The sequence below is a fragment of the Urocitellus parryii genome, chromosome 11, assembly GCF_045843805.1.
Source record: "Urocitellus parryii isolate mUroPar1 chromosome 11, mUroPar1.hap1, whole genome shotgun sequence".
NCBI classification, from domain to species: domain Eukaryota; kingdom Metazoa; phylum Chordata; class Mammalia; order Rodentia; family Sciuridae; genus Urocitellus; species Urocitellus parryii.
The window spans coordinates 72,131,218-72,156,385 of NC_135541.1; the positions used below are offsets into that span (position 1 = coordinate 72,131,218).

At 40.6% G+C, this 25,168-nt stretch overlaps 1 protein-coding gene across 5 annotated transcripts in view; it reads right to left on the reverse strand.

Annotated features, from left to right (window-relative positions):
* Window positions 1-25,168, reverse strand: part of Tgfbr3 (transforming growth factor beta receptor 3) — a 188,623-nt gene that overhangs the window by 57,303 nt on the left and 106,152 nt on the right. For all 5 annotated transcript variants that reach the window (XM_026403098.2, XM_026403096.2, XM_026403097.2 and 2 more), the window contains one exon: window positions 18,108-18,245. In XM_026403098.2, the coding sequence (XP_026258883.1) occupies window positions 18,108-18,245 (138 nt within the window). The remainder of the gene's footprint in view (window positions 1-18,107; window positions 18,246-25,168) is intronic.

Genomic DNA, 25,168 nt, shown 5'->3' on the forward strand with positions numbered 1-25,168 from the left:
TTTAAAGTTTGTGGAACAAAACAGAATGTAAAGAGAATAGCAAACCCCATTAAGAAATAAAGGGAAAATAACTTTCTAATATGAAAAGGGTTTGCAATCATTATTGTAAGGGAAATAACTACATGGGTATATAAGACAAAAATATGTTGTTCTTTATACTCTTGCCACTCTCAATAGTTCACCTTTGATTCCAGTTTACAGTGGGTGGTCTACCCATATCAACCAGTTCTCTAGCCCACTGAACACCTGCCAGTGTCATGTAATTAAATTTAATTCTAATACTATCTACCTTGAGAGAGTGTCACATCCCTCAGATCAAGGGCTCCGTCCCACAAGACTGGCCCCACATCAGAATGCCAACTGCAAGTTCAGATGAAGTGTACTTGTGACTGACCAGCATTAATATGAGGTTCCCACAACTGCCTCCTCATATTCATTTATTTACTAAAAATGGCTCAGAGAATTCAGGAAAACACTTTGTTTACATTCACCTGTTGATTAAAAAGGAACCATCTCTGGACAGTCTGATGGAAGCCATGCATGAGGCAAGGTTTGGAGGAGAGGCTTCTAGGCCCTCATAGGACACCACCCTCCCAGCACCTCCATAGGTTGACTAACCTAGGGATGCTCAAGCCCCACCCTGTAGTTCAGGCATGTTTTTATGGCTTCTTCAAGTGGGCAGGATTGAATTAAATCATTGCTCACTGGTGGCTAAGTCAATCTCCAGCTCCATTTCCTTCTCTAGAGGTGGGTGAGGAGCTGAAAGTTTCAAGCTTTAATTGGTTGGCTCACCTGGTAACCAGCCCTATCCAGGCCATCCAAGAGCCCCCCCCCCCCTGCTGCTCATCTCATGAGCATAGAAAAAGTCATTTATCACCTTGGAGATGCCAAGGGTCTTAGGAGCTATGTGCCAGGAAATGGGAGCAGAACTAAATATATATCTTATTGTGTCACAATGAGTGAGTGTGGAATTGCTTGAAAAAAAAAATAAAAGGTTAAGAACAAGGATTTTATATTTGGATAAATGGCAGAAACTTCCCAAGGCTATTTATTCCATTTCCCATCCTCCACCTTAGTCCTGGGTCCTTGCCATGATACTAACCCATTTCTGGCCCTTCTGTGTCAACCAAACTGTTACAGTAACCAATACAGTACCCTCTTTCCCTCCTCCACACTGTCAACTGAGGGATCTTTCTAAAAAGGAAACACTTAATGATTCAGAAAAGCTGATAAGCATCTTAATGCGGCCCATGGCCAGAGGGGGTCTTGCCCATCCCCCATTTCAAGCCACTTTCCTGTGTACCCAAGACTCACCATGTGGAACCAATCATACTTGCAGAACACATCATGTGACCACATGCTGTTGGGTCTCTTAACATCCTGCTCCCCCGGCCTGGGCCAGACACCATCCTGCCTTGCTCACCTGCTGAGCTGCTCCTACTCCCCACCACAGGGGCCCCACCCTTTCTGTGAAGCCTCCCAGGACCCTTGGGCTCCTCAGATGCAGCTGTCCATATGCCTTGTACATGCCCCCAGCCTATCCCCTCTCTCCTGTGAATGGCTTCAGTTTATCAGCAAACCTGCTGCCTTCACTTGACAAAAAACACCACCCTGAGGGCCAAGGAAACACTTTGTCATTCTGAATCTCTTGTGGTGGTGCAGGACAAGGCACAGAGCAGAGACCCAATAATTGCTTGTCGAATGAAAGTTCAATGTTGTTACATACAGGAAAGGATATGCCATAATTTCTTCATTCCTGTTACCCAAACTCCTTGTTTCCCTCACTGCACAGGACCTGAGTTTTGGGTCAGGCTTTAAAGCTAATGATTTGATTTTTCACCTCGTAATTCTAGCTAATAACCAATTATTAAAGCATATTTAGGAGTTCCATGTCTCCCCCCACAGTACACTGAACTTTCCTCCTGCTTGCTAATTAAAACTCAATCCTCTGACATTCCTTGACATGACAAATGTCTTCCTGTGGGAATGAACAGAGCATAGAGCTCCAAGGATCCTGGTTCTTAGCAAGGGTCTGTGGAAGGGGCGACCAGGAAGCACCTTACGATGTAACAAATCCTGAGTTGCAGAGACACACCTGAGCTCCCTCCTCACTTGAATATTCTTCCCTACTTGAACCACACATGACATTTGTATTTTAAATTCTGGTTATGCTACCAGACTTTTTTAAAGAGCAGAACATTATTCTATCTGCCAGTGCTGGGAGTTTTATTAGAAGAACTTACGGCTAGGCAATGAGAGCCAAGTTTATTATTTTTTCTGGATCAGATTCAATAACCTCATCCAAAAGTTTGTGAAAAAAGCAAAAGAGGCAACCAGCCCTTTTGTTTCCACACCTGTGTTTTAGCTTTAACTCTTAAAGTCCTAAGCAGATCCGTAGAAGCCTCAGGGTTGATCTCGCAAGGGAAGTGCACAAATTCTCGCTCATGGGCACTGCCTTTTCCTGGAACTAAGCTGCTGCTTCTTCTTAGCACTTATCTCAGCACATCAACTGACTCAGGCCTGGTGGTTGTATGACGGTCTCTCCTGGTCCTCTCCCAAGTTGGTTTGTTCTTCATTAGGAAGGACAAGAGGAACATAGCTGTGGAAAGTGCCACACCACAAGGCCTCATCTAATTTAAGCCCACCCTCCTGCCTCCTTGATCCCACCCCCAAAATGAATGCTCCCTGATGAACAGTTCTGATGAAAATTCAGGCCACATGAGATCACAGGTAGCAGTTCTCATCTTCATTTTAACCTTATCTCCTTCAAGTCTATTCAAACATTACCTTCTTGACAGGGACTATCTTAAGTTAGAATGTAGGCTGGGGATGTGGCTCAGTGGTAGAGCACTTGCCTAGTATGTGCGAGGCCCTGGGTTCGATCCCCACACTGCAAAACATAAACAAATTGCAATGCAATCACCCAGCCCTCACTCTAGAAAATCTGGTTTCCCTAAGCCATCTTTACATTTTATTTTTGTCACTTCTATCACACCTTCTACGATACCACATAATATACTAATTTATTATGTTTGTGCCCATCTTCTCTCACTAAAACACAAGCTCCTTCAGAGGCTGGCATCAAAGTCTGCTTTGGGCATGGGTATAACCCAAGCATTTGAAATAGTGATGAGCAGAAAAAAGACACTCAATAAGCACTTGTTTAAAGAATGAATCTTGAAGACTGATTAACTGGCAGGGCCTGCCTAAAGTTCTATGCTGAGAAAGATTCTGAGGTCATTACTCGGGACTAGTGACTAGTGCAGAAATGAGAACAGATGTCATGAGCAGTCATCTGTCTGCCAAGGGCTTCAGTAAGACCACCTCTGCCCACAGCTCTGCTGTCCAATACAGTAGCCACTGGCCACATGTCACCAATAAGCACCTGAACATTGCTAGTTAAATTAACCTATGTCACAAATGTTAAAATACATACCAGAATCTGAAGATTTAATTACAAGAAAAAGTCAAATACCTTGTTAATTTTCATTAACTGATTTCATGTTTAAATGATATTATTTTGGATATATTAATTAAAATTTTCATTTTTTTCCTCCTTCTCTCAGATGGGGGTTCTCACTTTGTCCCCTAGGCTGGTCTTGAACACCTGGGCCTCAGCCTTCTGAGTTAGCTGGGACCATAGACAGGTGCCACTCTTCTGAGTTCTTTTGCTTTTTTAAATACACTAGTAGGAGGCTTGCATTACATGTGTGGTCACATTATATCGCTATTGGACAGCACTGCTCTAGGTCCTCCTCTACTAACCACTATAGGTCCTCCTCTGCTACACCCTTAAGGAAGGACATGTTTATGAACTGAGGATGACCATCTGCTTCTTCGTTTGGTCTCAGAAATAAATCAGTGTCAAGAAGACATCTCAAGCCTGCTGCTTCCCAAAGCATGACTTTCAGACTAGTTTATCATAGGCAGAAATAAGTTAAAATGCAGCTTCCAAGGTGGTGAGGACCTACAATCCAGGAAACCACATTATAATCCTCTTCCCACCGTGATTCCAATCTTATTCAAGGAACAATGCTCCAGGTCATACACACAAATATTATTTAAACTCCAAAAAATCTCTATAAAGCTTGAATGAGATTGCTTGAAGAACAAGCAAAAACCTCCTCCCTTACCCTGATGGAAAAAAAAAGCAAAGAGAGAGAAGGAAAAGCCAAGTTATGGATGGAGTCATCTTCTTACACATTAAAAAAGAAGTGGGTCTTGTGAAATAAGAGAAGCCACAGCTCCCCGTGTTAAAGACAAGCCTGTCGGGATCTCAGAGGAAAAGCCATTCCGGGAATCAATCAATCCCTCTCCCTCTCTCCCTCTTGCCCTCACCCTCCCACTCCCACCCCCACCCCCACCCCGTCACTATACCTCAGCTGTGGTCCACTTGGAGCTTGAGTTATCGGTTGGGTGAGTGCCTGCTATTCATGTTACAGGCCCTTGGAGCAGCTCTGCCTCACACACCCAACTTCACACATTTCCATGATTTTAGTAATGGTGGAAGTTCAACACTTGCACAATGAAGGATTGGCTATTCTCCCTCTTCTATCCTGCCCCACACCCAACTTTTACTATTCCTCTTCAGTTTTCCTGACTCCTGCATACACAAATCTCTTTTTAGAATTGCCTGCTTAGGAAAATAGAGCAAAACAATGAAAACAGATAAAGCAAAGAAAAACATTGATATTTCAGAAATACCTGCCATGCCAAGAATTTGCTAGCTCAATTCCAGGGGAGGAAAGACATACTGTTAAGGAGAATAGGCACTTCTCAAGAATCCAGGTTTATATTTAAGTAGGATCAATAGATTGGCCCTAGAACTGGTAATGGCCCCCACACAGAAAGGCATTAAGGAGATTATCCTTTGATGTATTTTGTGCACATAAAGTCCAGCAAAGATAAACTTACTGCAACAATATTGAAATATTTACCTCCCTAATGAGGATTGACCCCTACATTCTGAAAGAAGAAAAGCTCACGTTCTCCCTTCCCAACTCCTGGGAGGACTGTATTTGCCTATTTCCTCCCAATTCCTGAGATGTGAAATGTGATCTGAAACATGTTTTCTATTAACATATATCATGACTCAATGTTTTTTTTTAAAAAAGGTTTGTTTGAAATAATAACTTCCATGCCCCTGAACATACATTTATAATTTGCAAAGCTACATATTCATGAGCCATAAGATTATAATATCTGCCAATCATGCATTCAAGAAACACAAACCCATGCAACCATTTTTAAATTATTGGTGTTTTTATTTTGTATCTCAAGCCAGATTACTTTCTTCCAACAAAATGACTTAAAACATACTATTAATTTTTTCTTGAAACATTTATGATGATTATTCTGTTTTTAATTTTTCTTTTGCTAAAATGTAAAAAGCTAAGGGTTGAAACTACTCCATGTTCTTAACACTCTACGTGTTGACACATGTCCCTGAGGAAAGCTCTGAGATGCTGCCCTCTGAATATGAGCTTGCACAAACCTGAATGCGAGCCAGAGCAAAAGCAATACTCTAATCTCCCATGGAAACATTACAAGAATGACAATGTATGTAAGTTACACACACAAAGAAAAGAAAAAGATCTCACTCCCATCTGACAAATGAACTCAGTCCCCCATAGATTACCAAATTTAATGAAGCTTGAGCTGCACTATAATAGCTTTCCAAAGTAGAGTCCCAGTCTACAGAGGATCCTCCTCAGCCTTACAGTATAACCTCCCCAGACTCCTACATCTACCCTTTCATCTAAGAGGAGTTTGACCCAAATATCACAGTGCATTTGCCATTGAAAGCATATTTTTCATATTTATTTTTTTAATTGTAGTTGGACACAATACCTTTATTTTATTTATTTATTTATTTATTTATTTATTTATTTATTTATTTATGGTGCTGAGGACGGAACCCAGGGCCTGGCATGTGCTAGGCAAGTGCTCTACCGCCGAGCCACAATCCCAGCCCCTAAAGCATATTTTTGAAGGAATGTTAGAAAGTTACTGCTACTTGCCGTGTTCCTCAATTAATTTCTTTCCCTTCCAAGTGTGCTTCTGGGTAACACAGGGAGGTGTCTTTTTTTTTTTTTTTTTTTAAGGTTACATCCAATCTGAAAAGCCAGGTTCAAGTGCACAAACTAAATTTTACAAATCTCAAATAGGATCTTAGAATGTTCGGAGTTTTTCTTCACTGATGCTGATAACTTAAGTTCCATTTTACAATGAAATCGAGGCTCAAAAACACTAAAGGATCTACCCAAGGTACAGAGGTAATAGGCAGCAGGGTTGACAACAGAACCAAAGACCTTGTTGCTCACTGGAGCTCTCTCTACTTCACCACTATGGAGCAGTCACTACCAAACGCAGTAATCAGTGTAGGGCGGATAGGAGTCTCCCTCAGTCCTATACTAATAGAATGCAAGGAGGTTACCATCCTAAAGCCTCAGCCTCAGTCTGAACACTTACTTAGTACACATCACAGAGATTCCAAATCTTTTCATTTGACAATTGAAGAAATTAGGGTTCTGAGCAATTAGGTAAAGTGCAAGCATACTCAGTTTTAGCAAGCAGTGAGTGCTGATTCAAGCTGTTAGACTCTAGAGACAATGCTCTTTCCACCTGGGAAGTGGAATGTGTCTGGATAGGTCATCTCTGGTGAGGGAACCAGCTCATAAGTCAGCAAAGAGCTGCATAGTAAGTCTAGCTTTCTACCAGGACAGAGTAGGCAAATACAAATGGATTTAGATGAAAGCAAAAAGGAAAGGCAGGAAGGTAAACTAGAGGGTCACCACCTTCTCTGCCTTTTGCAATCCGTTAGGTTGCTTCCTTCTCTGAGCTGGTTTCCCCAGCAGCCTTAGGAGCTGAGTTGGATGATAAAGTGGGCGAAAGGGGATGGAAGGAACAGACAGAAATAGGACTGCCTGTTACAGAAATAAATTATTTTGCTGGAAAGCAAGTTATAGTAAATAACAACAACAGATTGTCCAAGAATCTTACAATGGTTAAATTAAGATGATAATGGATACAGCACAACAAAAATATCCAGCTGTATAAACATAAGATATAAATATGTCTGTGATGGTCAGTTTCTCAACTTCACGAGGCTACAGATCTGTTATACAGTCAAACCTCATCTACATGTTGCTATGAAGGTATTTTGTAGATGTGACTAAAGTTCATAATTAGATGACTCAGGAAGGGAGACTGTCCTGGATTATCCAATGGGCCTGATTCTATCAGTGGAAAGCCTTTAGGAATACAGTAAAGGCTTCCCAGAGGAAAAAGAAATTCCAGCTGTGGACAGCAGCTTCAGCTCATGAGTATCAGCTGCTCTTTCTGCAGGGCTTTCTGATTTGCCTTGCTTGTCCCCACAATGGTATAAGCCAAATCCTTGCAATACATCTCTTCATATGCATCCTCTACTTTTTTTTTCTCTATATAAACACTGACTGATAACAGTGTGTGTGAATGGCTGATAAAAGCCCCAGGAAAAATGAGGCTGCATATTCTAGCCACTGAGCAACCATAGACCCAAGAACAGTTTGAGGGGAAAAAAGCATCTAAAGGACATTTCCTTAGGGGGAAGGAACAGGGATGAGGCCTCCAGCCTAAAACAACTGCTTGGAACCCTCTTAGCTCTCCCTAAAATTAGCTCTTAAGCAAAGAAAGGCAGGGAGGGTCCCCTTGGCAGTTTATGCCGCGCCCCCCCCCCTTTCCAGATTCTATTTAAAAGTCTCTGAAGAAGAAGACTACAGTGGTCTCCCATGCCAAAGCTAAGAAGTTTGAACTGAACATAACTAGAATTATGGTGAAATAATGTCCAAAGGGCTAAGGACAGATGCAATACTAAGCAAGGCAACCTGGTGGAGCTGACACACAGTCCAACAAGAGCCCAGAGGGAGAATGTTATTGGGGAAAGGGGTCAAAGAAACAGTTCCAAAACCCTCATCCCAATGAAACCCTGGTATGACCTAGATCCCAATACTGAAGCAAGTCATTCACAACATACTTTGCTGAAATAGCACCTTTGTGCAACTAACCTCATGCCTCAATATGTCTCTAAGGGTTCAATTCTGAAGCCCTCTTCTTGGGATAGTCATCAGTGGCTCCATGCCAGAGACCAGAGTTACAGATAACATCATGGTTATGCCCTCAAGTCAGTCAAGCAATGTGACTATCCCCAGGGAGCTCACCATTTACCATTCTGAAAACTAGCATTATAATTATTAATATTTATTGAGCATTTACTATGTGCCAATATTCTAAGTACTTTACATGAGTTATAACCACAACTTTCTAGCCTGTATGCACAGGCTGACTTTTTTTTGGTCTCAGTTTCCCTATCTTAAGAAGATAATAGTACCTACTTCACAGACTTGTTATGAAGATTAAATAATGTATGTATTTAAATGTGTGCCTAGCATATTGCACTATGAAGTTTGTTAAATATACACATCCATGCATGTGTGTCCTCACAATAGGCCATGAGGGTTGTCTGACAGATCTTGAGGTTGATAGGCCATGCTTTCCTGCCCAAACTTCTAGAAAAGGATATAAGAACCCTGTTTTCAAGGGTTGGGTCAGCGTTAGCTTTAAGCAGTAACTCTAAACATTGCCCTAAAACTGTATCACCCAGAAGCTAGAATCTTAAGAATAGGTTCTCCGTGACAAAGGAAGGACTGGAGACCATTATAGGGTGTTGCCAGAGAAGGCAGATGGATAAGCCTCTGGCTTCCAGGTATACCCTGGGTCCTACCATCACCCTGTCACTCATCACCCAAATGGGATAAGCCAGAGGCAGAACCAATGTTGACTCCCTGGAATAGTGCATTAAGAACCCACTTTTGCAACAAAGACCCCAGAGCATCTAGGATAGGGTGTTAGGAATCAAGGGCAAAAGTGTATCTTGGAATATACATCCTACCCCCACAGACAGAAATAATAAAGGATGCTGAGGCTCCTTCCTCCCTGCAGAAATCAAAGTAGCTTCCAAACCAGAGAGTTAGAAGACAAGGATGTGAAGTACAAGAATTAGGTTGCCTCAAACAAACCCAATAACCTGGGCTCAGGAAAGGGCTGGGCCATCATGCAGTCACTTTCTGAAATGGGAAGTGTGAGCCACCTGTGTGATGAACACTTAACCAAAGGCTTTGCAATTCACAAGAAGAGCTAGGCATGGTCAAGAGCTTTCACACCATCCTCCCAGAAACTTCTGGAAGACAGACTTTCCCCCCACCCCTCATTACACAAAAATAAAACATTCTACAACCTCTCTTAACAAAATACTCACTTGTTCTACCAAATGGCTCTCTGAGGTTGTCCACCATGGTACCCCATGGCACCAGAGATTAACATTTGATAAATTTCCCAATGCTTGGAAGGACAGAAGCATCAGATTACCAGATTCGCTTTAGACAACGAAGCCTTAAAGAACACCATGGGAGTCTGCACAAAGAAACACCAACCTTCCCTCCTGAGTGAAAGCAAGTTTATTTAACCTCAATTTGTTGAATAAGAGCAAAGCCTTCACAAGGCTGGGGCCGTGCCCGCGCAGACATGACACAACATGTCAAGTCAGAGCCAGGAAAAGTCTACGCTTGCAGGAGCCCTCCTAGACGGATGTCTTGCTCAGGAAAAAGACAAGACACTGGGCAAACCTCACAAGAGCCCCAGGCCACTCACTCCCTGGCAACATTCACCAACCTGAACCCAGCGAGTGAGGATAATTCATAGGGAGTCTTTAGAAAATGCTTCTGGATCAGGTTTACCAGATGGAATTGGACTCTCTCCAGGATTCTTATTGCCACAGTCACATTTAGGAAGAGCTTTCTCGCCACAAAGGGCCCAGAAGCTCATTCCTAGTAAATATGGTAGTTGACTGACCCTAGTTCGTGAGAGGATCAAGCCCCCATATAATTAAGGCTCTTAAGGACAAGCCACAAAACCAACAGATAAGCAGGCTCTGGAAGAGAATGCATGGTCCACAACCACTTGGAATATCCCACAGGACACAATGAGTCATTCCACTAGAGACATTTCAAAGAAGAACCACCAATCTTGAAACGTTTAGTTGTTTTATCTGCCTTCGAGAGAGAATTTATTTGAAGAAAGACCTCACTGGAAAACCCAACATGGTATATTCTGACCCCAATGTACAGGGGTGACACTTCTGACTGAGCAGGAAGCTGGGTTTGTGTGCAGTGCACTGACCCATCTGCCATATACTGCTCCCAGACTCAACCCAGCAGAGGAAGCTGCCTTTACAAGAAGGTTCTCGTTTTACTCAATTTTCAGGATCCAACCATGGTATGTATTATACTAAACTGGCAACTCCCCATTTCCTAACCAGCTCTCCCATATAATGGGAAGCTCCCTGAGGGCAGGCAACTTGCCCCACTTCTCCCTAGACTCTCCATAGTTGGCTCACTTTCCAGAATTGTGCAATCATCAAAAACTGGGTGTTGGATGAATGAACAAGTACATACATAAACCATTATGCGAGGTATGCTAATTTTGTGGGTTTTTTCTAAACATGAGGGAAAAGGGCTGCCAAAAAAGGAAAGGAGGAAATTAGAAAAGAAAAAAAAATTATTTCCAGATTTTTAAAGGTAATGCAATAGAATACAGAATATATATTTATTTCTAAGTTTCCTCCTCCACAAGCAAACTTGACTATTGGAGTTATTCTTAGGGCATTTTTGGACACTGAAACCCTCAGTTACACATTTCTTGGCCTCATGAAAAGGTAATGGCTGGACATGCGCTGTGGTACAGGCTGTACAAGTCCCTTCCTAGCACAGCACTGAGCTCACATCTGGGGCTGTTTAACAACTGATTGGAAATTTAGCCTTCTGATTTCCAGTTAAATACTAGGCACAGGAAAACAAATAGCACTTGTTTTTCACTGAGCCTTGTCAGTCATCCAAACTGCTGTACAGACCAGAGAGCTGCCTGTGGTTTGGTGGCAGAGACCCAAAATATTTGGACTTTTTTTTTTTTCACTCCAGTTTAAGTAAAAGGAATAAACTAGATTTTGGCAAGCCCAGCTTCTTAACCCACCTCTCCCCCATTCTTGGAAATGCAAAACTGGTTTTCAAATATTAAGCATGTTCCTGGTATTAATTTACATTTTTCATTAGGATTAAGTTTTGATTTGTTTTTAATCTGAAGCCAATAGCATAAAGTTTGGTTTCTCTCATTTATTTCAACTTCCCCGCCTTGATATTTACTTGGATTTGCTGAAGAGGCAATGTTCATATTGCTGTTTTCTGTTTCCAATTAAATTGGGCTATAATATCTAGCATTTGTATGATCAAAGAATCAGAGTTTAAAAGCTGCAAGGAACTTTAGAAATCAGATAAGGTAACACCCTTCTCTTAGAGATATGGGAACTGCAGTTTCTTAGGTCCACTTATGTATAACTAGTCAGTGGTAGAGCCACCGCCTCCTGACACCCAGGAGGGTTTTATACAGAATATATTTAGAAAAACTTGAGTTACCTCTGAGTTGCCAGATAAAATATAGGACATCCAGTTAAATTTGAATTTCAGATAAACAATGAAATTTTTTTTAGTATAAGTGTGCCACAAATATGACATGGGTATACTAAGAAAATTATCTGGTGTTTATCGGAAATTCCACTTATACTGATATCCTGTATTTTTATTTGCCAACTCTGGTAACCTCACCATGGAGACCAACGTCCATTCTCTCCCACCCTCCATCCCCCACTCAAACTTACACACAGTCACATACACATTTTCTCTGGTTTTAATGATAAATGGTTGGGAAAAAGAGATCACAGCACAGTAATCCCAAGAGAGAATGAGGTTGGGAGAAGCTGCTTATTTCCCGAGACTATCCTAATCTTAGATATCTATTTTTTCCTTATGAGCATTCAAAGCAGCTAACTCTGACATAAATAGGTTGGACATGGCCTTTGGACCATTACGTTATTAGAAGCCAAGGGTCTCATCTTAAAATTTCTGTTTATCCAAAGTTTTAAGTCTGTAGACCTTGTGGGAGATAGCACTCGGGTTTGGAATGCAAATAAAGATTTTAAAAAAAGGTATATGGAATAAAGTAAAAAGATACATTTTAGAATCTAGTTCAGGGCTAGGAGTGTAGCTCAGCAATAAAGTGCATGCATAGTATGCATGAGGCCCTGGGTTCAATCCTCAGTACCAAATCATATCATCATCATCATCATCATCATCATCATCATCATCTAGCTCATTGATTTTGTACCATCAGGATTTTTGTTTGTTTGTTTCTATTTTTGTTTGCAGTGCTGAGGATCAAACCCAGGGTTTTGCACATGTTAGGCAATTGTTCTACTACCAAGCTAAATCCCAGCCCTTGCACCATCATTTTTTAAAGAGTGCCATAGGAGGGTTTTTCCCTAACAGCTTTATAGGATATAATTCACATACCATAGTATCTCTCTTTTCAACTGTATAAGCCAGTGTTTTTAGTGTATTCTTAAAGAGTGGTATACCTGTCACTATGCAATTCCTGAACATTTTTATGACTCTCAAATAGAAACTTCATACCATTATCAGTGGTCATTTGCTATTCTCCCCTCCCACATGCCTCTGACAATGATTCATTTTCTTTCTGTCTCTATGGATTTACCTGTCCTGGTTATTTCACATAAAAAAAAAAATCACACAACATGGAGTCTTTTGTGTCTGGCTTCTTTCACTTCTTAGCATGTTTTCAAGGTTCATCCATGTTGTGTTATTTATTGGAACTTTATTCTTTTTTTATATTTTAAGATGGGGGTGTCATTGTGTTGCCCAGGTTGGCCTTGAACTTGCCATCTTCCTGCCTCCTTGGCCTCCTGAATAGCTGAGATTACAGGTGTGTGCCACCATCCCTGATGATTCGTTCCTTTCTATGGCCAAATAATATCCCATTATGTGAATAAAGTATCATTTTTTTTAAAGAGAGAGAGAGAGAATTTTTTAATATTTATTTTTTAGTTTTCAGTGGACACAACATCTTTATTTTATTTTTATATGGTGCTGAGGCTCGAACCCAGCTCCCCGCACATGCCAGGCGAGCACGCTACCGCTTGAGCCACGTCCCCAGCCCTAAAATATCATTTTTAACATATGATGGACATTTGAGTTGTTTCCATTTTTTGGCTACCATGAATAATGATGCCTTGGACATTTATGGACAAGATTTTATGAACATGTGTTTTACATCAATTGTTTTCCAAAGAATTGTTTTGTATTCCTATCAGTGATATACGAGCCTTCCAATTTCTCTACAGCCTTGACAACACTTGTTATTATCTGCCTTTTTTGTCATGGCTATCCTGCTTAACATGAAGCTATCCTGGTAAGGCATCTCATTGTGGTTTTGATCAGCATTTCCCTAATGACTAATGACACTGAGCAGATTTTTCACGTGCTTTTGGTCATTTGCATCCTTTCATTGGAGAAATGTCCATTTAAGCTGGAGCATGTTTTTAAAGACAACATTGTGGATTTTCCCAATACTTTTTGGCAAAACAAGAACAACAACAAAAAAATGCTTTCAGGTTAAAAATTCAGACATCAATCACCCAGTTGAGTTACTGTACTTTTTCTTCAATTGTGAAAATACATTCACAAATAAAAGTAAGCTTCTATGACCTAAGAATATTTTAATTGATAGTTTCAATATGATAGATGGAAAGGGAAGGATTCCCTTAATTTCTGATTGCACTGAGGAACAGTTCTAATCTACTCAATATTCTTTGGACCATTCATACACCCTAAAAAAGGAAAACTAAGACTGTGACAATTCTATCATGTGTGTGCACGTATGTGACTCACGAAGATATACTACTCGAAACTCAGTCTGAAACACTCTCCATCCCACTCCCATTTCCTAGGCAACCAGAACAAATGGATAAAGCCACTACACTTGCAGAAAAATCTAAAGGTCCCAACTTCCCGCTGCCTTCCTCTTGCCTGTGCTGTGCGGTTGTAAGGAGGACTGGAATGAACTGACAGAAAAAAGACAGATGCCTTTATTAGACAATATTAAAGCATAATATTTTATATTTTAAAGTGAGTGGTTGAGACCTTCTGAGAAACACAAGCCCTCCTAACTAGTTATGAATATTTTCCCTTTTTTAATTTGGCATTTAACAGTGCAAATATGTCAATTTAAATAAAAAGTCATCCTAATAATGGACTAGGTGCTGTTCCTTGAATCCTACTTTAAAAAAAAGAAAAAATTGTTGAAGCATTGTAACTGAAAAGTAAACAGCCGTGAGCCAGTAACGCAAGTCCTTCAGCAACACACACGGGAGGAGACAGGGATGCGCACATCTGGAAATGGGGGGAGAAGTCTGGAGCTCTCTCTTCAGCAACTCTAAGCAGTTTGAGTAATCTTGGGAGGAGAGGGATGGGAATCACTAAGTCTCGACTTCCAAAGATTCCATGGGCTATCTAAAGTGTTCAAGAAACACTTAATGTAAGATAATTGATTATCTTATCTTGTAGTTTTAATTCTTAACTACAATAAGTGGACAAATGGACACTCTACTGGTCTTCTACCCAGCATGAGAAACGCATGAAGAAACCTTGAAATTCACTTCAGCCCACAGGGAAGAAGGGAAGAGACTGCCTAGGGAGAGCTGCCCAGCTTGTGAGAGAAACTTGCATCACTCATCTCTTGATCTGAGAATTGGAATGAACAACAGATGTTCCACCATCTCTTTCAGGTCATGAAGAAATGTGTGATGGGAGAAAAGCATTTTCCCTAGAGGAAGCCTGCTGGACAACAGAGCAGAGTTCAGGTGTCCTGGAATTTAAATCCTTGACTTCTCTGGCAGCTGCCTCCCCTGCCTGGGTAATTTTAGGTTCATCATTTTAAACTAAAATGTTAGATTCCCCATTTAGATTCATACTTAAATGGGATTAACTCCGAGGAGCATTGATGTTACATTGCTTACTAGATGGTCCCCATTTGTAAATCTTAAACTAATGGCCAAGCAGTTCTTCCAGAAAGTAAACAAAATTAAAGCAAATAAATAACTTGAAGTAAGATACTTTCCCTTAAAACCCTTGCAGTGGCAGATTGAAGAAGGAATGGAGAAAGTGATAAATACAACTAGGATATATGTGTCTCATGTTGTTCATCTGGACCTACAGCCCAGAGCAAAAGGAACTTCTTTAACTCTGGGGCCAGCCAGCCAGCCAAACTAGATATTTTATAATTACAAATGTAGATTCAACATGCTTCCTAAATGCTCTCTAATATAGCACCAGCAATGGCACCTAATGTCTATGAACTCATCAGTGGCAGGCACTTTGCTAGACATTTTATATGTAATCTCATTTAACCAAGAAAATACCTCTATGATGTAGGGACTATTATTATTACCAAATATGGTAATAATAATATGATTATGAAAAATCAGACTAACAGAAATTATTTTGTCCAAATTATTTGCTCAGGGTAAGCAAAGCCTCTGCTTAGAATCTCTCCATAACCTGCCATGTGATAACCACTAGCCTTACATAAAGCTGCTGAGCACCTGAAACATGGCTAAGCAACAGGAACTATATATTTTTTTATTTTTTAAAATTAATTTAATATCCATGAATAGCTGGTTCCTACAGTATTGGATAGAACAACTCTACAGCATGAAGATTAAATGTGCATATGAGTTTATCATCAGACCACTAAGTCTTATCACAAATAATCTTATTAAAGGAGATTGACAATGACTAAGTATGAAGAGAACCAGTTTTAGCATTCAGAGCTTATAGAATAGGTACTATCTGGGTTTGAGAGACAGTTCTGCAAGAAATGGGCCCTGTAATTTGAGCCACTATTTAGCTTCTAAGTCTTAGCTCCCCACTTACAAAAAGTGGTATACTTTTTTTTTACTATAAAAAAGGGGTAAATACACTAGGATCCTTGGGGTATTGTGAGAATTAAATGAGATAAACTATTGGAGCTCTTAGTACAATTCCTAAAAGGTACTAAGGACTAAATAAATGTACTCTCCCCACCCCTGGTACTGGAGACTGAACGCAAGGGTACTCCATCACTGAGCTACGTCCTCAGTCCTTTTTATTTTTTATTTTGAGACAGAGTCATGTTCAGTTCCTCAGGCTGGCCTCAAACTTGATATCCTTCTATCTTAGCCTCTTGAGTCCCAAGGATTACAGGTATGTGCTATCATGCCTGGCTATAAATTTATTAATAATAACTAAATTATTACTGTTTTGACCTTTTTAATAGAAGTATTAAGAGTTTCAATTCTCAGAAAAAGTTATAATATAAGTTCTTAGTAACTCCTACCTTATAAATGTATCTTTTGAGTTTTTCAATGTTTCATTTTGAAATTAATTCAAATTAATAGCCAGGTTTCAAGTATAGAAAAAAGGAATCTAGCATACTCTTTGACTAGATTCACCAGTTTTTAACACCTTGCCATGTTCTCTCTATATGTTTTTGTTTTTGTTTTTCCCTGAACTATTTGAGCCTTGGCTCCTTAGCACTTAAAAAGGACGTTCTCTTATGTAACAATAGTATCGTTATTAAATGCAAGAAATATAACATTAAAATAATACTTAATCTACAGGTCCACTCCTAATTTCATCTACTGTCCTTATAATATCCTTCAGGATCATATTGTCTCTTTAGTCTTATTTAACCTGAAATAGCTCCTCAGCCTTTCTTTCAATTTCATGATAAACATAAAGAGGACAAGCCTGTTATTGTATAGGAAGCCACTCAGTTTGGTTTTGTCCAGTGTCACCTCATGATTAGATTCAGCTTCTACACACTTTTGGCCAGAATCCTACCTAAGTGATGCTGGGTTCTTGCTCATTTTCAGACACACAATGTTCACCTGCCCCATGTTGGTGACATTAATTCTGATCACCTTATTGAAATATTTCTGGGTATCTCTACTGTTGTTCTTTTCTTCCATATTTAATAAGTAATCTGTTTAAAAGATATTTGGAGAATATACAAACATACTGTTCCTCAGACTCCCTCCACCTCCACTGGATTTGACATCTGTTGATGATTTGTGCCTGAACAACTTTTACTATGATGATTGCAAAACGATGATTTCCTAACTTCATCATTTCTTCCATATTTCTTAATTGGCAGTCTACTATAAAGAGGAATTTGCTCTTCTCTCCTTTTTTCCTAATTTATTTACCTACTTAATAACTACATTGACTATGGATTCTTAGTTTATTCTGTGGGAGTTTTTAAAAATATTCTTCAAATGCAGGTGACAAGAAATTACAGATTTGAATTAAGGTCATTAATTGGGCAAAGGAAAGGTCATTAATTAGGTCAGAGGTAAACTCTTAATTGAGGACTCCACTCACCTTAGATGGCTACAATCAGGAGAGGTGTAAACGCTTAAGGCCATACATTAGGACTACAGCAAGGAGCTCTCACAGTGGACAGCCTGAGTTATCACTCACACTGCAGTGTCGCTCATCATCAGACATGATATCATACCCCAAAAATTCCATCCAAACAACCCATCTATTTCTCCACAACTAGCAAACTTGAATGTTCTGGCAAACTCCAAAGGACATGATTTACAAATAGTAGGTAATATTTGGATCTTTCCACAGAACTAGGTTCCAGCTTTTTTTTTTAACAAAATACAAATGATTTCATTTTGGAGCTCACTGTGTCATTTCTCAACAAACAGTTTTTCATATCAGAAATTAGGCCTCTGTTATATACAAACAGAATGGGTTTGTGCATATTTATTTTGGACAGAGACCACACACCCGGTGGCTGTGTGCAGTATTTACAGTACTCCTGATGCCACAAGGGGATCTCTGAGATGAGACCAAAGCTCAGGCCACTCAGCCTATGATTCCAGGTCCTCCTCTGTCATGGAAACAAGACCACAGAGGACATGTAGGTGGTGCTTGCTTCTTGCAAATGCTTATCTATGCCATTCAACTACCTCCAAGTGTACAACTCCACTTTCAACACTCTCGGAACAATGGTATTATTTCGATGAAAAGAGGCCCTTTTTAAAAGATTTGCAAAGTTTGGGGTCATTATAACCTCATAATAAGGACCACTTTGGGAGGGTTTGAAACACTTACCAAGAAAAGTCTGGAGATCCCAGTGGCAAGTCTCTCTGTCTTCAAACGCCACACCAGGGGTTGTGGGGAGTTGAGCAGGAACACAATAGGCTTGTGGTGAATGTGCACTGAGGAGATAGGATTCAGGTGCAGAGTGACCTAGGCAGCAACAGAAAGAGGGGAGAGATGTTAGCACTAGCTTTCCAGGCAGATCAATCAGAGCAGCATCTGGATATCTTTCCACTACTCACCATTAAGAGAAGAAGCTATAAGCTAGTTCTCAATCTGTGAATAAGATGTTTCATGTTGAGCTAGATGATACTGCCAATATGGGGCCTTTTTGCTTCTCTACCTCCCCCCCATATTTTTAACCACAAAGTGGCTATTTCATATGCCTAATCTCAGCCAAACATGACTCAGTTCCCAAGAATAAAACACAAATAAACAAAACACTTTTTTGTTTTATTTTCAAAATTGACAATGGCAGAATAGAAGGTACCTTCCTTCAGGACTGGCTTATCCTTCAGGTCAAGTGGCTGAGAATTAAAGAACAGGATCCCCTCAGGGTGGATTATCCCTCTGGACCTTCAGAGAAAGGACTTTTTCCGGTCTCAGGTAAACTCCAAGCTCTATAAAGTTAAGTGAGTTCTGACAGAGAAAGTGCCAAGAGAGAAAGAAAGGGGCTGCCAAGGGAGCTGCCAGGGTTCTCACTCCCTCAGCTACTAGTGGGAAGGGGTTTTCCAAAGAAATGAGGCAGAAAACACACCAAATAAACACTGATTGTACAGAGTTCCCTGGGGGTCAGGGGGAACTATGAGCCTGGACAGGAAAACACTGTGGTCAGTTTTGAGGAAGGATCAAATGCTATTGTAAGTTTCCATTATCATCATTAGCATCATCAAAAGGCACCTGTCAGCAAAGCCAGAAAAAGTGGACTCAGTGTCTTCCCAGAATACTTGAGCCAAGGGCAGTCAACATGAACTCAGAAAAGCAAAATCATGCTTTTAATAACCTGTCCACAGGGGCTTTCTGTTCAGAGGGGTGAGGTGAAACAAAGAATCACATACTTAAACTGATGGTGAACTCACCAGAGAGTAATAAGGGAGAGAAAGGACAAAAAGGGCTTAGGCTGGGAAGGTACAGAACATCTGCAGAGGGCACATCAACCCTTTTTCTGATGATTTTCTTTGTCGTTTTCAGGCATACCATCCTTAAAGTTCACAGATATACATAAGTTTGGGGCAAAATGCACACTACAAAATAAATAAGTATATATCTCAAATGAACAAGAATTTTTTTTTAGAAAAGCTTATGAAATGAGATGTATGAAACAGATATTCATACTCAGGTCCAAAATTTTCCAGATGGTCCAAAGTGTCAAGGCCTGGCTCAGACAATCGGGGAAAGATTTCTAGGAGTCTCAGCTCTATGAGCTTTCCTGGAAATGGCTCCTTCTTCAATATGTGGCAGTGTCTGGCCAAGATGAATCTCTGATTCTGGAACACAGATCCCAGGCAAAGCCCCAAAAGCCATTTGGCAAAGAAGAATTCACACTACAATTGGGAAATTAAAAGAAAAATACCCAATACTTTTTGTAAAAGATCATTTGGCAAGAACAAAGAGACCTGAAAGCGTCCGCTCACCTAATGCCTCAACACCCTTGCTTTTCTATACCTCCTTCCATTTAGGCAAATGTGCTGCAGGAAAGACAGGGCACAACTAAAACAACCAGCAAAGACTGAGAGGATAACAGCTCCTGGGAATGTGGGGAGAACAGACCTGGAATATCTCAAAGAATTCCTGCCTAAATTGCCTGATTTCTCCTAGGCTGGAGAAAGGATGGAAGGGTCCTCTATATGGATCAATTATAGCTCAGGATAGATAGTAGTTAAAATCATAAGAACATCCTTCTGTAGTTCTTTACCATCAGATTGTCCAGTGATAGTGGTCTACGGACCAGAGCTAAGGCAGATTGCAGCAAAGAAGGGAGAAATGATACAACAAATGGTATCCAACAATTTCTAGCTTAGAAATTCAAACTCCTTAGTTTAAGGAGTTGACCCTCAAGCCTTTATCAAATTTACACATAAAAAGCCACATATTAAGGGCTGGGGTTGTGGCTCAGTGGTAGAGTACCCGCCTAACATATGTGAGGCACTGGGTTCAATCCCCAGCACCACATAAAAATAAATAAATAAATACAATAAAGGTACGGTGTCCATCTACAACTAAATAAATAAATAAGCTGAGGCAGGAGGATCATGAATTCCAAGCCAGCCTCAGCAAAAGCGAGGTGCTAAGCAACTCAGTGAGACCCTCTCTCTAAATAGAATACAGAAAAAATAGGGCTGGGGATGTGGCTAAGTGGTTGAGTGCCCTGAGTTCAACTCCTGGTATCAAAAAAAAAAAAAAAATCCACATATCAGCTGAATCTACAGGCTTCAAAAGCAATAAGGAACTGAACGTAGGGGTGATGTGAGCCATAAAGGCTAATAGGGCCAAAAGGGATGCATCCCAAATAAAGGAGTAAGGGCTAGTCTCTAGATCAGTGGCTTCTTTGCTAATCTTTGGGAGTCACAGAGCATTTGAGAACTGAATGTGAGTATGAACCTTCTCTTCTCCCCCTATACCCCCTCCCCACATCACACATCACACATCACATGACATTTTGCAGACAATGGTAAGGAAACACACCCATTGCAGGTACCATGAACTCCAGATTAATTGCCCATTAACTCTGGGTAAGGAACCCATTGTAGAATAGCAGGAAAATTCTAATGGCAGAAACAGAAACAAAATGGCTCCATCTAATTAAACTAGAAAGCACACTTCTGGTCTAAAGATGTCATCATTTCTGGGAAAGAAATCCATAGATGACGACTCAGAACTAAAAATCTATCAGTGTAGTTCCTGGGGCTTCAGTGGCCTCTTCAGACCCATGCTTGACCACATACCGGTCCATGCAGCCCTGTCCTTTTCTGCTTTCAATATGTTTCTTTCAAACTGTGCTGAATAGTCAGTCTTCCTGGAGGGGTGAGGAAGTGCAAGTAAATCTCTGTCTGTCACATCCCACATGTAGACACTGTGCCTTACACCTCACTGATCCCTCTCCTAAAAACAGGAAAGTCAATTGGTCTCATCAGTTCTGCCACATCTTCTCATTAGAGATATTCTGAGGTTATCCGTACACCTCAGCAAACATGCTAGGTGTAATTTTATAAGAAAATTCAAAACAAATCTTTTTTTTTTTCTTGGAAATGTGAATACAACTTAGTCCAAAGTCAAGGCCAACTCTAAGGAGCATAAATCCTCCAAGTGGAAAGACAGCCTTCCTATCTTCCAATTAGGATGCATGTCCTTGCTCACATTATCACCAGGAAAAAAACAAAACACAAGGACAACATTCTCTAGACCTTGGGTGGCGAAGACATCTCAGTTTTCCAAAGATTATCTTTGATAAGCAAAAACTAAATATATTGTCTTGGACTCTGTAAGCCACTTTATGAAAATGAATTATGTACTTACAGGCAAGAGAAAATGCTTAACTGTTTTTATGAAAAGATGCCATATGAAAATTGTTTTGCGTTTCCCAGAATTCATAGCACAGATGCAAGATATCCCTACCTTAGAGATTTCAAAAGATTTCTTATTAGTAAGACCCCACCACCACCACTCCTGGGGTTTGTTAAAACAAACAAAACCAAAGTGAGAAAAACAACTGATATGAGAGCCTAACAGTTGCCCAATTTTGCTAACGTGTCAGTGAGGTTTTATTTCAACATTTTTGATTCTTAGAACAGCCCCTGTAGACCCACGAGGCAATGAAGTCATCCAAAACACTACCACAGAGACTCCTAGTATCTAAAACCAGACCAAATAATGCTCTGAAATGGATGATTCAATGATCAGTTTACACTAAGACAGATAAGAAAAGAACTCCAACAGCGTGCCTATAACCGAGACCCATAAAATCACAGGCTGGTCTGTATATAGCCATCATCTGTCCCCTGCTCAGAGGTAAGGAGACATCCCTTGGCAACAATGCTGGCAGTAACTGAAAACCTCCTGAATCCTGGCCTCCCAGCACCCATATAGTACACAGACAGACAGTGAGGCGTGCATCTATTTCAAGAAACTAGAGTCCCAGAGTTAAACTCAAACTTCACCTATATTTGGACAATGTGATTTTTAGGAACTTAATGGTGACTCCAGATGGATCTGAAATGTTGCAACTGATTGCTGGGGGAGGGGGAGGAACAGTATTTAGCTCATTCTTGCTACCGTGTTTTAAAGGATATCCATTCTGAGGAACCATACCACTGACATTTCATTTGCCATTGCTTGCCTTTCACCTTTTGGGAATTGGTATAAAAAGATTCCTTTAAAATATTCTTGGAGGGATGGATTTGGAACATTTTAAAGTTTCCTTTTTTTTTTTTTTTTAAGTTTTGTATTTCCCTGAATTTCTAAAGGAACATTAATTAGTTGGTGCTGAATTCAAGAAATTGGGACCTCCTAGTGTCTCCACCCCCACCACGGGGAGTCACCTGATTATCCTCCCTGGTCTCCAGAAGCACTGGGTTCAAAGATGTCACACTGTTATGGCAAAAAAAGGCACCAAGCTGTTTCCCAGTGGTTTTGAATTGAAAGAGGAAAAGAGTCAGTCAAATCCCAAACTAATCCCCCTGCGCCCAAGGAGGACATGATTTTGGAGTCCCTGGAAACCTCTGAAAATTATCTAATAAAACCACAAAGTTCTGGGGGATTCTAAAATTCTGAAATTTGATGCAGAAATAAGTGTGCCTTCTTTCTTCCATATTTTGAATGCCCCAGAAAAATTCTGGGAACTAAATTTGGGTTGGGGGTTGAGGGGCAAGAACTCATATAAACAGAAGAATATTTATAAAACTTACAGGTCATGACCCTCTAACGGGGTCCCTGAGAGTATTGCAAGGGGATTCCAGGGACCCTGGACCTCCCTTCTCAGAGGAGCCATTGGCTTGGCCACTGCAGGAAGACAGGCAGGGCAGTGGAGACCCTGGAGGTAGGTATGTTTGGGTGTGGGAACACAGCTGGGGCCCTCGGCAGGCCTCAGCTGATAACCAAGTCTGAGGACACTGACAGTATTTATTCTTCAGTATTAAACACAAACTGTGTGAGCTTCATTCTATAAGTGCCACTAACACACTGTAGTCTTTCAGGCTTCGGGCCTGAAGTGCAGTACAATCATGTTCCCAGATGGACACCTGTGGTGGGCTCAAAAGGCATCTCCAGTGAAATCCTTCCTTGTCCCTCAGCTCCATGTGCCACTGTCACAATCTGTTTAGATGTTTGTCTCCCCTGTCACATTGTAATATCCTCAGAACATAATTCAAGGGCAGGAAGAGAGTCACATTCATTTCTGCAACCTTGGGACTAGCATAAGGCCAGACATCTAGTAAGTAATTAATAAGTTTTCTGGAAAAATGAATAAAAGAATGAGCAAAAGTTATGAATAAAATATGACTCAAATAATGGCTACAAAGTCATAATGCCCTGTTTTTCTGACCAAAAAAGGGGGTCATCTAATAAAGAAGACATTAACTTCACTATCAAGCACAACTTGAACTTTAAAACAGAGTCAAGAAAAGCAAACAGATTCCAGCTACCAAAATGAATCCTAGGGGCTGCCCGGACAGTATGTTGGAGAGGATTCCACAGCCACATCCAAGCCTTGTGGGAATAAATACAACAAACAACTATGGTCCTCTGCTATGCGTACAGGACAGAGCGGAGCAGCTCTTACAATGTGTATGAATGAAGATCTCTGAGGCCAAAAAAGAAAGCAGAAATTTGACCTTAACAGTTATGCAAATTAAAATATATAAAATGTGAAAAATAATCTTTGAAACATATTCTCCTTCTCAAGGGTAGATAATAAGGAAAATGTGTGAGTCAGAAGCAAGAACTACTTTACTGCTGGGAGAGAAGAAAGGAAAAAAGGAAAGGTAGGGGACAGGGTTATAAGCAAGTTGAGAGGTCAGTGAACAGAGTTAGCAAGGAGTCAACAAGTAAGAACAGCCATGGGTGTCTCCGGCTCATACTGTGGCTAAAGTGCTCTGAGGCAAACCTTCCTCCAACTTCACTGCAAAAGCTTCTATGAGGCCCACTCCTGTCATGAATGTGTGCTACAGAACTCAGAAAGGCACTGGTGGTATCTCAAATCCACGTGAATCAAGTGTGTCCGAGACATGTGGAGTATAGAATCATAAACCCAAGGAGGATGAAGGCCCCAAGAACATAACGCTCTGGTAGTCTCCAGAAAGGGCCTATTTGGATTTCTACAAACCACAGGATGAGCAGAGATGCAAACCAATCACTCACTCCTGAGTTGCAGGGGGTCCCAGCTGATGTGTGGATTAGACTAAATTACTCTCTAAAGAAACAATTCTGGCCAGGGTAGGAAAACCATGGGAATTCTGTGAAATTTAGTTTTCCTTTGAAAGGTAAAGCAAAAACAACTCCTGAAATTCACAGTCCCGGCCCCCTGAGGGTATTCTGGTCCAGTCAGGTTATGCTTTTAAGGAAATGTTTTTGGAGGAATTTCAGTTTCAATTACATGGCCTACCTTGGGAGAGGGAGAGAAAGTAACATGGAGTCAAAGATGGGGGAACATGTTATCAGTCGACGTGATGTTTGGGGAGCATTTTTTTCTGAAACTGTATTATCTTCTTTGATCAAATGTTCCACACTCTTTTAGAGGCATGGAATCATACGTGTTTTTAATTCAGGAAATAAACAATGTCAGAACAGCATAAAGCACAAGGGAGCAAATACAGTGTGCAATGTTCGTGTCAGTTTGGTACTTTGACCTGTTTTCCTCCACACAATCAGTTTTTGTTGAGCCCTGGGATGCCTTTTCAGGGTGAAGAACCTATCATCATGAATAGCAGAGGGAAGGTTGCCAAAAATTGCATTTGGAATTTGGCATGTTGTAGCTGATAAGTGTCTAAGGTGGGATCATTTCTTCTTAAAGTAGCATTCAAGTGTTTAAGTTTCAGACTTTCTTGAGGCAGCATTAAAAGCAGTTCAACACATTTGTT